The sequence below is a fragment of the Dreissena polymorpha genome, chromosome 4 (assembly GCF_020536995.1).
Source record: "Dreissena polymorpha isolate Duluth1 chromosome 4, UMN_Dpol_1.0, whole genome shotgun sequence".
In the NCBI taxonomy this organism is placed as follows: domain Eukaryota; kingdom Metazoa; phylum Mollusca; class Bivalvia; order Myida; family Dreissenidae; genus Dreissena; species Dreissena polymorpha.
In genome coordinates, this window is record NC_068358.1 from 86,185,678 (window position 1) to 86,199,560 (window position 13,883).

Genomic DNA, 13,883 nt, shown 5'->3' on the forward strand with positions numbered 1-13,883 from the left:
AAGCACGTAGTCAATATAATGGTTGCTTTTGTAAACATAAGCTAGGCATGGATTAATCTTCTCATTTTAACATCTGCCTTTGATATTTCAAACATGTTTTACAGGCGGTCCTGAAAACAGACGAGTATGAGATTAAAAGTTAATTTTTACTGTTACTTCTACGCTCTGTAAACACATTTAAGGACGTACGCGGCAGTTTAGTTTCGCGCAATTTTTTTTTTACTGAAACACCGGTTGCGAAATAAGTCCAATATATTTCGAATAATCGGATAAAAAAGAATATAAACAATGTAAGAACGAAATAATAACAAAACATGCTTACAATGAACGCAAGGTATAGAAATGGACAGTTTTTGTCAATGAAAATTTAATACCTTTGATATGCCCCTTTAAAGGGGCCGTCCAACAAATAAAGCGTCGTATCGACGCGAAACGATATTTTGGGAAACTACGAGGATTGCTTATATAGGTATAAATACATCCGTTTTCAACATGAGCGTGGATGGTCGAGTGGTCTAGGCGGGAGGCTTTTTACTCCAGGAATCCAGTGGTCAGTGGTTCGAGCCCTGTTAAGGATAACTTTTTTCCCTTTTTTTAAATTGTATTCTTGTTTGTTTTGCTGGAGAGTTTTAGTTCAAATGTTTAAATGTATCAATATAAAGCATTTTAAGTATTTAATGACAAGCTTCAATACATGCCTAAATCTGTTGGACGGGCCCTTTACTTTATTGTATGCATCTTGTTTTCAGTTATTAACTGTATTATTCTTCTTTTACTCATCTTGCTACACATAATTTGTGTTTTCATTTACATTTAAATCTACATTTTCATTGGCATACAGCAATACATGAACAAGTATGTGTTTTGACCTGCACCATGTACATGATTTTCACTGTGTTATTAAATTGCATTTTAATACCTTCCGTAAAACTGCATTTTTCATCAAACGACAACGGTGACCTATTGTTTTCTTTTTATATTTGTATTAAGTTATAACTCATTTAACATTTAGGTAAATTTGGAAAAAAATCTAGGTGCAGGAAGACATTTAAAAATAAAAAATGACTTTGATGAATTTTATTTATTTTCATATGTGAAATTCTGTTGTTTTTGTTTATGTTTAATAATTGATAAAAAACATAAATCAATCGATTTATGTTATTACATAAATCAATCGATTTATGTTATTATTATTTTTAATTTACAGTCTAATTAAATCAGTTTTACATATTTTGTGATATATATAGGTTGTTTTCAACACTTTTCTCATTTATTTACTCTAGTTTTTTGTTATTACCTTATTTGTAAATTGTTCTTGTGCTAAAATATGCCTGTTGTTCAAGTGCGAATAAAAATTGAACAACAACGGTGACCCATGATTTTTATTTTTATTTTTCTATCCACAACGGATGGTTCTACCTAAATACCAAAGCTAATCAAATTCTAGGTGCATTAAAACTGCCGCGTACGTCCTTAAACACTTAGTACAAACTTGCAAAACGACACGTAGTCTTTATATATAAACATACAGTTTCGTCACCACTGCATGTTAAACGGGGTAATACATAAAGCAAGTGTTGATAACAGTTCACGGCCAAGTAGAAGTATCGGTGTTTTCATTTGAAACGCTATTCTCTAAATTGAGAAAATTAAACAGGCAAGACGAAAGAGTCTTCAATAGAAGCAATCAAATTGAAATATATTTTATATCGATACTTTTTTTTCTCACCTGCGTAACTTAGGCCAACGAAATCCTAATGAGCGTTTCAACATCAATGGTAAAGCCACGAGGTCCATGGTAATGGCCAAACGATGCTACTAACATAACACCCAGTGTATTTAAAACAGCCTCTATCGATTAAAGAGACCCAAAAGGGACGTGTATCTTATCTCAATTTCATTCATTCAAGGCACCTCTTCATGTTTTTGTAAATTGACGAAATTGAAAAAACATGATTACTTTCAATTGTGAAATTCTCCGTTGTATTTATGATATTTGCGAGAAAACAGTAATACAGAACATTTACCATGAATCAATTATTATTTACATGCATCTTTTGACGAATTAAAAGTTTGAAAATTATAAAGCGTTACATACGCGGAGCGATTTAATAAGTTGGAGAGTTCTGTTGTTATCGTTATATTTTGTTATGCTTGCTAATATAACGTATATAATAAACCCTTGTATATGTGAGCAGGGCTGGCCGAGTGGTTGAAGTGGTATGCTATAACTTTAAGGGTCAGTGGTACGAGCCATGTTGATAATTGCTTTTTTCTTTCATTAATTTTATTCTTTTAACTGGAGCTACTTAGCTACAATGTTTACATTGATACATTTAAAGCATTTAATGAACAACTTTGATACATGCCAAAATCAGTGAAAAAGTGCATGTACCTTGAATTCAATGATTAAGTTAGAAAAGCATAATAGCAGCTCGATTTGAATATTTCTTTCAAGTATGCTACTGATATAAAATTGGATTAGCTGCTTCGATCCCAAAAGTTGATATAATAATTCGACGAAGTTGCAAGGAAATAACAAACTCCTCATTATTCTGTGGTATACTTATAATGTTTGAAATGTATACAACAGACACATTAACCAGCTCAAAAATTGACTAGCGCTTCTCCGTCAATTATTATTGGCAAATGATCTAGATCAAATAACATATGCTTTGGTGTTAAGATATGTTAATTATCTTCCCGAAATGTCAATATCAATAGGATATTTAAGAATGGTGGGTCTAAGTGCAATTATTTTTTCCGGCGATTTAAATCGAAATCCGTTGAATACAAATCCTTTCATATTTTACACTTAAAACATGCGTGAAAACAATAGTCATTATTCCAATTGAATACAATTTACAGGTACTGTAATAATAATTATTTAGCAATTTTGAAATGTCTTTTACGTTTTATAAGATGATCTTTTATCAGTTTTTCAGATATTTTAACTGTTTACTTTATAGTCCGTTAATTTTTATTATTTTTAAAGATTATGCAGATATTTTTTCTGTATTGGAAAGATGTTAAATAGTTTCATGGAAGAAAAATGCTTTTACACACTTGAATATTCAAAACAATCACTTCGACTAGGAACTCAAATACTACTCTTAAAACATTCAAAACAAGACTATTGCCAAGCAATAAAAGTCCCCTACCGGCTCCACCATTGTCAGAAATTCCACCATTGTCAGAATATTTTTTTTATTTGTTGCCATAGCAAACATAATTTTTGACGTAGGAACAAAATGAAATGACGTGCATAATGTCCATATTGCCATCTATCCATGTTCTAAGTTTCAAGAAAAAACATTAAGAACTTTTAAAGTTATTGCAGGATCCAGAACAACACCATTTCAGCAGTATTTCTAGTCTATTTGTTGCCATAGCAACCATAATTTTAGACGTACGAACAAAATGAAATGACGTGCATAGTTTCCATGTTGCCATAGCAAACACAATTTTTGACGTAGGAACAAAATAAAATGACGTGCATAATGTCCATATTGCCATCTATCCATGTTCCAAGTTTCATGAAAAAATATGAAGAACTTTTAAAGTTATCACAGGATCTAGAAAAGTGTGACGGACAGATTGACAGACAGACGGAGCGCAAACCATAAGTCCCCTCGTGTGAAACCGGTAGGGGACTAAAAAGCACGGTCTCCAATAGACTTTCTGCAAAATTCTTATAAGTGTTTTGGAAACATCTTGTTTATCTTTGTGATTAGAAGCATTTATTAGGCACATAATATAGGGTCACTCTTAGAAATATTAAATAATAGAATGTATCCAAAGGAGGGAATGACAAAAGAAAAAAATGGTGACCTTTGACTTGTTAAGCACAGTATATATACTTGCATCAGAAACGAAAGCTTACATTATTAAGTTATTCGTAAACTAAACAATGACCAAACTGGTTTGGTTTGATTAAAGGCAGGTCCATTGGGGTATAATACTATTATAATATGATATTCTGCGATGTACTGAGTGCTACCAGTCCCTTACCAACAACGCATTACGCCCGGTTTTCCCAGAGCGCGGCTCAATTTTGATGACTTACTAATTTAAAGTACGTTCCATATAATAAGACTATGTTTAAAACAGTAGTTTTATTATGTGAGTTTTGCGTAAATTTGTGTAAATTTTATTTGTTATCTTGGAATGCCGTCTGTTTGTAAGTTTTTGTCTTAGTTGATGTATAATGACAATCAAACCATATTCATGCAACTCGTTGGAATGTTTGGTGTTGATATCGAAAGAGTATCTCTTCTACACCACCTTTTATTTGTGTGATACCCATATGTGTTTATTTGTTCGTATATTTTTTATAGCCGTATACGTTGCAGAAGTAATTGGCTGTTAATGTGATTTATCCGTCAAGAGAAAAACGCATTGACATTAACCACATATGTCGTTGAGTCCAAAATAAATATACTGAGTCGTCCCTATGGAGCGGAAGTATTAAGGTCTTGAGTATAAAACAATAGGTCTAAATATCTGATATTTCTAGACCTCATACAGAGTTTGCGTGGTTAATGATTTAAGAGAAGCTTCAAGATACCAACATAGTATCCTTAAACCTTTAATCTAGTATAAGTAGTTTCGGTCAAGCTGGCATTCCCCATACTTTAATGGCTATACAAGATAAGGGCCGTGCTCTGTGAAAAAAGGGTTAAATGCATGTTCGTAAAGTGTCGTCCAAAATAAGCCTGTGCAGTTCGCACAGGCTAATCAGGGACGAAATTTTACGCCTGTATGGTATTTTTCGTTTACGGAAAGTCTTTTCTTAGCAAAAATCCAGTTTAGGCGGAAAGTGTCGTCCAAAATAAGCCGGTGCAGCTGCACAAGATTATCTAGGAAGACACTTGATGCACATGCATTGAACCCCTTTTTCACAGAGCACGGGTCATATACAATTAACGTTGTTTTGTGAGAGTAAACGAAGACCATTTGTCATATCAAAGAGATTAACGAATAGTGAGCAGACTTGTGCCCCGTATGTTGCATTTTTTCCACACGATTCGGAGCTGTATCACAATCAATTAGTTAGATTAAATGAAACACATTCATAAAGTGTTTACAATAAATCAAATGATATTTAGTGCCATAAAAGTCGATGCCCACACAGATGTTCAAGCACTTAGCCGTTACCAACATGTACCCGTATTTGATGAAGAAAAAGAAAATGTTAATCTGTCATTTAAGCATTCATAATACTGTAACCGATTTCTATAACCTTTATTCTTGCTTGTTTTTCATGAAAGTGTTCCTGTTTTGAAACAAAAATATTTAAGTGTATTTAACTTTTAAGGAATTCATAGCGACACAGTTGTTTCAAGCATAACGCCGGTACCGATAAATTACCCAAAATTTGTTGCACAGGCACAATGCCTATAGTCGAATTAACAGAGTGTGCAAAATCGGTATAAGATCCAACGTTTTGCTTAGTTAACGATTTAAAAAAGCAATATTTCCATGCAATAAATGTTCATACAGATCGAAAGAATAATCTAAATTGGTTTGTATTTATTCAAACTGTTAATTACAAACATGAAAATGCATATATTATAAAATAATCACGCATTTCAATCTAATATAAGACAAGAAAAAAAGTAAATCAAGGGATATTAATGGTGCATATGCAAAATATCTGAAGCTATGTTTGAAAAACAATTCAATGACAAATATAGAGAAACAAGAAAAGTATAACCATATATCATAAGCTGTACTATACAGGTGTTCTTAGAGGTTTATATATTGTACTATTAAATATTATTATAATTTTTAGCTAGTATATAAATCTAATATTTTGCTACAAATATTGTTTAAATTGAAATTCTAGTCTTTTACAAAATGAGCAACATGTAATACTGGGTGAGACAACAACATTGTATAGTGTTGTATATTGTCAAAACCGAGGTAAAACAAAGCTACGCTCCCAACATAAATTACATTAGGACTATAAAAAGGCCTGTAAAATGGAAATGTTAGATTTTTAATTGAAATGCTTTTTGTTAACGTTTTACATACCCGTAATTGTTTTCTTAACATAAAATGGATCGGTCTGTCGAGTTGGGAGGTGGGGTAACACCGTTTGTGTACATCCAACTACTCTTTCTTAGAATTGAGTTATTCACAACACATAAGAATGTAAAGAAATTTTAAAAAGCAAAATCATAAATAAAATTGCAATAAAAAAAGAAAAATTCCAATAAAGTTACTAATAATGTTATTACAAAGGATTTCATGCAAATAAGAGAAAACTGTGTTTAGAATACACAAAACGTCGTCATAACACACCATCATAAACTATTACTATTTAGATACATAGTATCAAATATTTTAATGTTAAGATCATCGAATTAAGATTTCTCGAATGAGTCGCAATTATTGTTTAAAATCCAGACATACATTTGTTATGTATAATCAAATGTATCTGTATGGAAACAAAATATCCCAAAGAAATCAAACGAAATGAAAAAATGCCAACAGCAACAATTAACATAAAAATACATTTTATGTAAATCTTTGGTAAACATTGTAAACATTTATTATGCTTAATATACCACGGCATTTGGATATAGTAAGTTATTCATAAGCATTTACCGGTTTTTAAATACAAATACACTGTACATGAAATAACGTTCTCGTGTTATAAACAATTTACAGTAAAACATTTTAAACCCCAATTAAAAAGCATGTTTAGCAGATTAATCATCACGACATGCAATATTAATTATATTTAACAAAGATTAGAGGAAAAAATATGTAGAATTAGTAAATTTAATTGAAGCAAATGAATTGCCAATTACATATGACACCCATCATTGCGTCATCATTATTTTGTTAATTGTTATAAGACACAAAATACCCCGCGATGACTGCGGCGATCCAGAGCACTCCAATCACAATACTGCTGACCATAAGGTTCCGGGCAGTCACCGAATAACGGTTGGCATTCGCCAGATCTCCACTATTAAGCGCATTCCCGGACTATAAAAACAAATAAATTACGTATTGAAATAAAAATATAAGGCACGAATTTAGTCAAATTCAACGGTTTGTATGGAATGTTATTACTTTATTGTCATAAAAACATCAATCAGATCAAACATGGATTAGTTTTATACCTTTGTAATGTCTCTTTATAGGCAATCTAAAGCTTAATAAGATATCCTTGATATTTGGATTTTCAAACGGCCTTTGATATTATTGAACGAATAAAAAACTCTAACTCATTCTTTAACTAATAGGCAATATCTTGCTGAATGTTGTTTTAGTAGGACTGTTGATTTTGGAAATAAATAAAAAAACAGCAAGAAAAGTAAGATATTTATGGTGTTCCAGTCATTAACATAAGTGTTAAGGGGATGCGCTTATCATACTGGCAATAAAACGTTTACAATAATTTTAGAAATGTTAAGTATAGTATCATGCTATATTGCCTTTTGCAAGCCTAAAAAACTTCAAAAAGAGTTCAAAAGCTGCACAAATACCTGCACTGCAAAATAGATTGCGGCGGCCCCAGTCGGCAAGAAGCAACACAAACAAGCAAATATCGAAGGCACCAGAAAGTCGGTAGGTCGTTGCCCTAACGGTACCGACGACGGCTGTGGCTGTGCTAAAACCTTGATGAACATTAAACAACAAAAATGCACAATTTTAAACACTAGAACCATTCAAACTTAGTAGCATTGGAAACTATAGAATTGTGATACAATTTTGAAAGCTTTATAAACAGCACAGCTAAGATTTTTGGCAACTACAAAAGTGTGGGCTTTGAACAGTTCAAAATAACTGATATAAGAGAAGATATTTTAACGCGTCAAGAAGTCTTTGACATCTGCATGCCCTTTGAAAAGAACTCCTCTGTCTAACCATTACTTGTCATTTTTTTAAGAAAGACAATTACGAAATGCCCTGTCTTTATAACTTTTATTACCCCGATATAACCTTGGTAAAGTATTGTTCGAAAAATTTCCTTTGCTGTTATTACCGTGATCTGCCTTTTTATATGACCTGCTCCGGGGGTTTAACTGCAACAACCATGACCTGCAGTGTGGAAAGCGGTATTAACTTACCACGACGTGTCCTTGCGCGCCGCCAAAACCTTGTTGAACGTGGCCAGCCTGTTGGTGGTACATGTAGCCTTGTGGCTGTCCGTAATAAACTTGCTGCTGAGTATAGACCGCTTGTTGCGGCTGCTGCAGCTGCTGGGGTCTAGATCGATCCCCAGATCTCGAATATCCGCTCGATATATCGTCAAAACCTGTAAAAATAGTGATACACCCACAGTTATTTGTTTTTTTAAACATCAACAACTGAGTTTCATTTAAGTGTATAAACAGATGGGAGTATTCGGTTACCTCAAATGAATACCCACCATAAACATAGGAGTCCCCTTTTGAGAGCGGTGCTTAAATACATTAGCGTCATTTATTGTCTTAACAATTTCAAAATAATGTAAAAACTTGTTTTCAAATGTTATGAAATATTTGCAATACTAACTTAAATAATTTAAGTTAAATGAGTTTTCAATCTTGACGAAAACTTAGTGATCCTTAGAAATCAGCGGTGTGAGTGTTAGATACATGTTGCCATGGTGCGATGTTAACACTCTCTTATTAATTCACAAAAAAGTACATTTAAACACACTTTAAATTGTTTTCACACTCAAAATCAAAGGAACATTATATCTTGCATGGAGAAAATGCTCAAAATGTCACAAAAGTGTACATTAACAACGAAGTGTGTTTCCTTATGTGCATTACAATGAAGAAATTGGGTTTCATCGCAATATTTAAATTCAATGGCACCAGTTCAAAAATATATACGAAGGCACATTTCCTTACGAAGAATTAGTTTTTTTGCATATGTCTTTGAAACTCACATCGAAACTGAAACTATATTTGTGAGGGCAAACAATCCTTCGTCAAAATGTAGTTAGTTATGCCGAACTATACATTTTTGTTTTCTGTGTTGAGTCGTTTAGCACGATTTGAAACCCAAACGGCGAATTCACCGATCGCGTTTGCGTCGTTATTGATAAGCATTATCCCTATTTACAAAACGATCGTGTGAATGTCGCAATTGCACTTAAAAGGGTATTTCCCTATCGTGGGTATGTCGAAATTCCAATTTACAGGAGGGTTTTGTTTATGTAGTACTCAGAATGTACAGCGGTGTATATTTCGCAATTGCAATGCGACGGCATGGTCATGATTACATGGCTTATAGGCCTACAATGATTCATTATATCTATTGGTAAGTTAAGCGAACAAGGGTACTGATTAAATAATCAACGCAAAATGTTTACGTTGTTTTAATGACATTAGATCCAATGTTTACCATCAATACAAAGCATTTCATGCAAAACTTCAAAGTCTGCCAAAATCTGTGAAAAGGTCCCTTTACTGTTTATTTCTTTACAATCAGAGTGTGCACAACATGTTTTTTTGCATTGAAAACATCTCTAACATATCTAAGAGCTAACGTTTTATGCAATTGATGTATTCACATGATATTAAATATGACGTTGATTAATTTTCTGATTGCCCAAAATAAAAAGAATACAATAAAGTTACCATTACCGGATCATTACCTATAGCGGATCACTTTGATGTTCAAGACTGCGTATCGCGATAAATAGTTGAGATTTTAGATGATATTTTGCACACAGCATTTTCAAGCCTGTTCTTTAAAACGCATTGATTGAGTCGTAATCGGAGCTACTCTTTGTCAAACATTTCGGTATGTTTTGCTGACATGTATATACGACTTTGTTGACATCTGTCTCGTTTCCAAATCAAGATTTTACAACACCTTTAACGTATTAAAGAATTAGGGCAATAACGGATCAGCGTGATAATATGCGTATTGATAATATATTATATTACAATATATGCAAATCTTGATGATTCTTACATTAAATGATCTCGGTCTTAATGTTTTATTTATGTTTTAATGTTTTGATATCGATGATTACATATGATTTAAACAATTTACATGGTTTATAAGATGCCTATATCTGTTCGATCTTTTTAGGATTTTCAACAGATAATTCACACAAGAACACCATGTGTAAAGTGTGAATACAAAATCACATATAGAAAACATTTAATAACACAAAAAATGAATATATTATAAAATCTGTAACTGGCAATGTAACATGGTCATTGTAAACAACACATTTCATGTTTCGACAGTTTAAATAGCGTTTTAGATGCCCCTCTGAGTGGTTTCAGTCACGTGATCCGTTATGACTACAACTGATCCGTTAATGCATGAATTCTGCGGCAAAAAAAAGGTTATCACAAATACATTTTGCCTTCGTTTAAAAATAAGATTATGTGCTTAATCAGTAAGCAAATGTAATATTTAATCAAACTGGTGCAAAAGAAGTCTCAAAACATTTATTGCTTGTCACCAGAACAACTTAATTACGCTACTGATCCGGTAATGGTAACTTGACTGTACCAATATGATCAGCGAAGAGATTTCTCAGACCCTATACCATATTATATATTTCATATTATGCATAAGCAGTGCTTATATTGATCCATGCTATAACACCGTATAGGTTATTTATTACGTAAAACATAATCGATGCAACGTTGTTGTTTTGTTTTTGTTTGTTTTGTTTTTCAATGAATAAAAAAGTTACTATTTCAAAATATAAACAAAATACTTATCACCCACAATTGCAATAAACAAGTAAAACAATGTGTTCATTACAAACATGTGTCAAGTCAATAACTATTCATAATGAATCCTGCATGGTCATAGATACATATGGTAATATTGTTGTAGTTCTAATGCGAAAAATCATTTAATTTATACGTCGATCAGTCTGTTCGTCCGTCCGTCCTTGTATCATATTTGGATGAGTATGCATCATGTTGGGACATGTTTGTCAAATAATTATAATTAAATGAAGCAAAACTTTTTTAAATGTTATAATTTTTACTTAAACATAAATCAGTAAATTTAATCTTAGCAATTTTAAGCAATAATATAGTTAGCAAACATTACCGGCTTTTTCCATCATGAACGTTTGTGTTACCAAATCCTAAAACTACAATTTTGTCACAGCTTTACAAATGACATAACGGCAGTATATTTATACTTATATAACACTAATTGACACACGGGTACATGTTGAAATACGAGCTCTGTATATTAGCAGTTAAAATCAGTAAATTTATTGTACTGCACCTGCGCCATTGAACGTTACAAATCCAATACTTTAAGCGTATTTAACAGAAAGCATACCTTATTGCAAACGCAAGAACAAAATAATATACAGAGGATATTTTTTCGTTTCGGTAGATGATCAATTATAATTTTCGAGAGATCATGGAAATCAATATGTGTACGTGTCGCGTATCCGCGATTTCAAATGTTTATTTTCTTTGATATCGAGTGGAGAAAATCGAGAACATACCGAAAACAAACTTTTCTGTTTTCTAAGTATTAAATGCTATTACCCTCCCCCCCCCGTTTATTTACATGTTTAAGAGTAAAACTGAAAATTACGCTAGAATTTCACAGTAAAACGTTTAAATTATCGATAACTTTCACTGTAATACTTCACTGTTTAAAACATTTAATTGTCGTTTTCAAAGCACCGATATTGCTCTATAAAACATACAAATGTATTAATACACCTAGTCGTGAACCCGTTATTGATTGTTTACATCAATAAAATATAGCCACCAAAATATTTTTCGTATGAAAATGTACGTTAACTATGTGTTTATGTAAATAATAATTTTACTAATTTGATACTCAATGCACCGGGCTGTCTCAGCTTAACAAAATCCTTAAGGTTAAGTTTTTATATAAATAAATTGTAAAATGATCCGTATTGAAAACATAAATACTAATAAAAATCGCCTCAGAATAATATTTCAATGTTCAGACTTAAATACTATTCTAACAAAATTAGAGTGAACATCAATACAATGGCTGAGGCAAAATATTGATACAGCTGCATAAAGGATAGAAACATTTAATTCTTTCAGGTTATATCGCCCACCCTCCATAATGTGAGAGAATGTACACATTGTTATACGTTTCATAAAACAATCTTAATCCTTTTTGTTTTAGCAATTAAAATATCAATTAAATATAATACGATTTAAACTTTACAAATGAATGTGTACAAAAGAACATACGTTATATTTTAACATAATTTACGGTTTATATTTCTATTTAATCAATACAGATATATTGCGACCAGATTGAACTTTAACTCCATCTTGATTTCAATGATCACCGTTATTTGCCAAAAAACACTACAATTGTAGAAAATCTGTAGAAATACATGAATAGGCTTTTTTCAACATGTACATAAAATTAATCTGCCGATAAATTATGTGTTCACTATAATATCTGTATTTATGGGTAAAACAATATGTTTATGTTTTATTTTAAAATTGTATGTTCGATTCGATTTTTCTTCCGAGAATGGCTTTTGTATATGTTTTTTACAGACAAGGGAGTCTTCCTTCTTTTTTTTCTTTTTATTTGTATTCCTGTTAACAAGATTAGTATCTTTCCTAAAGAATGTTTAAGTGTTTGTGTTTAAGGTTTGTCTGTTTCAAATGACTATTACAAGTAACAGTATGCTATATAATGGAGAATCAACCATTATTAATTGTCTAACATCGTTACTATTTTTTGTAACCTTTTGTAATGACTGTAATACACAGTATCTCTTTTAATTGTCGGGGTAACATTTCAGTAAAAATGATGTTATGGTGTGCTTATTAATATCGTTTGCCAGATATGGGAATTGCTCCATTTTGATTTGGGCCAACTTATTCGATGTGTGATGCCATCTTATTAAACAAGAGCACCGCCTTGCGGGTGCAGACCGCTCATCTATTTTTCTTTTTAAAGGTGTAGGGACCTATCTCAATTTCAATCACAAAGGAGGAAGGGATGGAGAGGAGAGAGGTCTATAGCTTGTGGGGTGTGGTCATTTATTACATTATCTTCCAAAAATGCAAAAAAAAGGCAAAAAGGTTTATAAACTTGCATTAGAAACGATAGTTAACATAACTAAGTTATTCTTGAAATAAACAATGTCCAAACTGGTTTCATAAAAGGCAGGTCTATGGGGGATATACTGATTATTACATGATATCATTCGATAAGGATGTATGGATTGATGAATGGATGAATGGATGGATGGATGGATGGATGGATGAATGGATGGATGGATGGATGGATGGATGGATGGATGGATGGATGGATGGGTGGATGGATGGATTGATGGATGGATAGATGGATAGATGGATGGATGGATGGATGGATGGATGGATGGATGGATGGATGGATGGATGGATGGATGGATGGATGGATGGATGGATGGATGGATGGATGGATGGATGGATGGATGGAAGGACGGACGGACGGACGGATGGATGGACTGACGAACGGATGAATGGATGGATGGATGGATGGATGGATGGATGGATGGATGGATGGATGGATGGATAGATGTACGGACTGACGGACGAACAGACATACATACATACAAACAGACGGAGAGACAGACAGACATATTTTTGGATATATAGATATATAGATAAATCAATAAATCGATAAATCCTTGCGATTGAAATTTGGAAACCCTTTAAAACCGCATAACACTTGTTGCATTCCTTTTCACATTATTACGACCTTAACGTGAAACAACTTATTTCAGTATAAGGGACTTAAAATACAACATAGCATCCATACAAACGAAGTTGAATTAGTACTAGTGTAGGGATGTATCCAATATGAACTAAAAAGCTTTAATGTTTTATGTTGATTTACTAAAACTAATTGCGCTTAATTTATATGACAAAAGTTAAATAAGCATGTAT

At 32.5% G+C, this 13,883-nt stretch overlaps 1 protein-coding gene across 1 annotated transcript; it reads right to left on the reverse strand.

The window, feature by feature from the left end:
* Window positions 1–5,640: 5,640 nt before the first annotated feature.
* LOC127879854 (proline rich transmembrane protein 1B-like) lies at window positions 5,641–11,130 on the reverse strand. The gene is made up of 4 exons (XM_052426921.1): window positions 11,038–11,130; window positions 8,088–8,275; window positions 7,503–7,634; window positions 5,641–6,999 (listed from the first exon to the last, which is right to left on the reverse strand). The coding sequence occupies exons 1-4, from the start codon at window positions 11,051–11,053 to the stop codon at window positions 6,853–6,855; spliced, it is 483 nt and encodes a 160-aa protein (XP_052282881.1). The 5' UTR covers window positions 11,054–11,130; the 3' UTR covers window positions 5,641–6,852.
* Window positions 11,131–13,883: the final 2,753 nt, after the last annotated feature.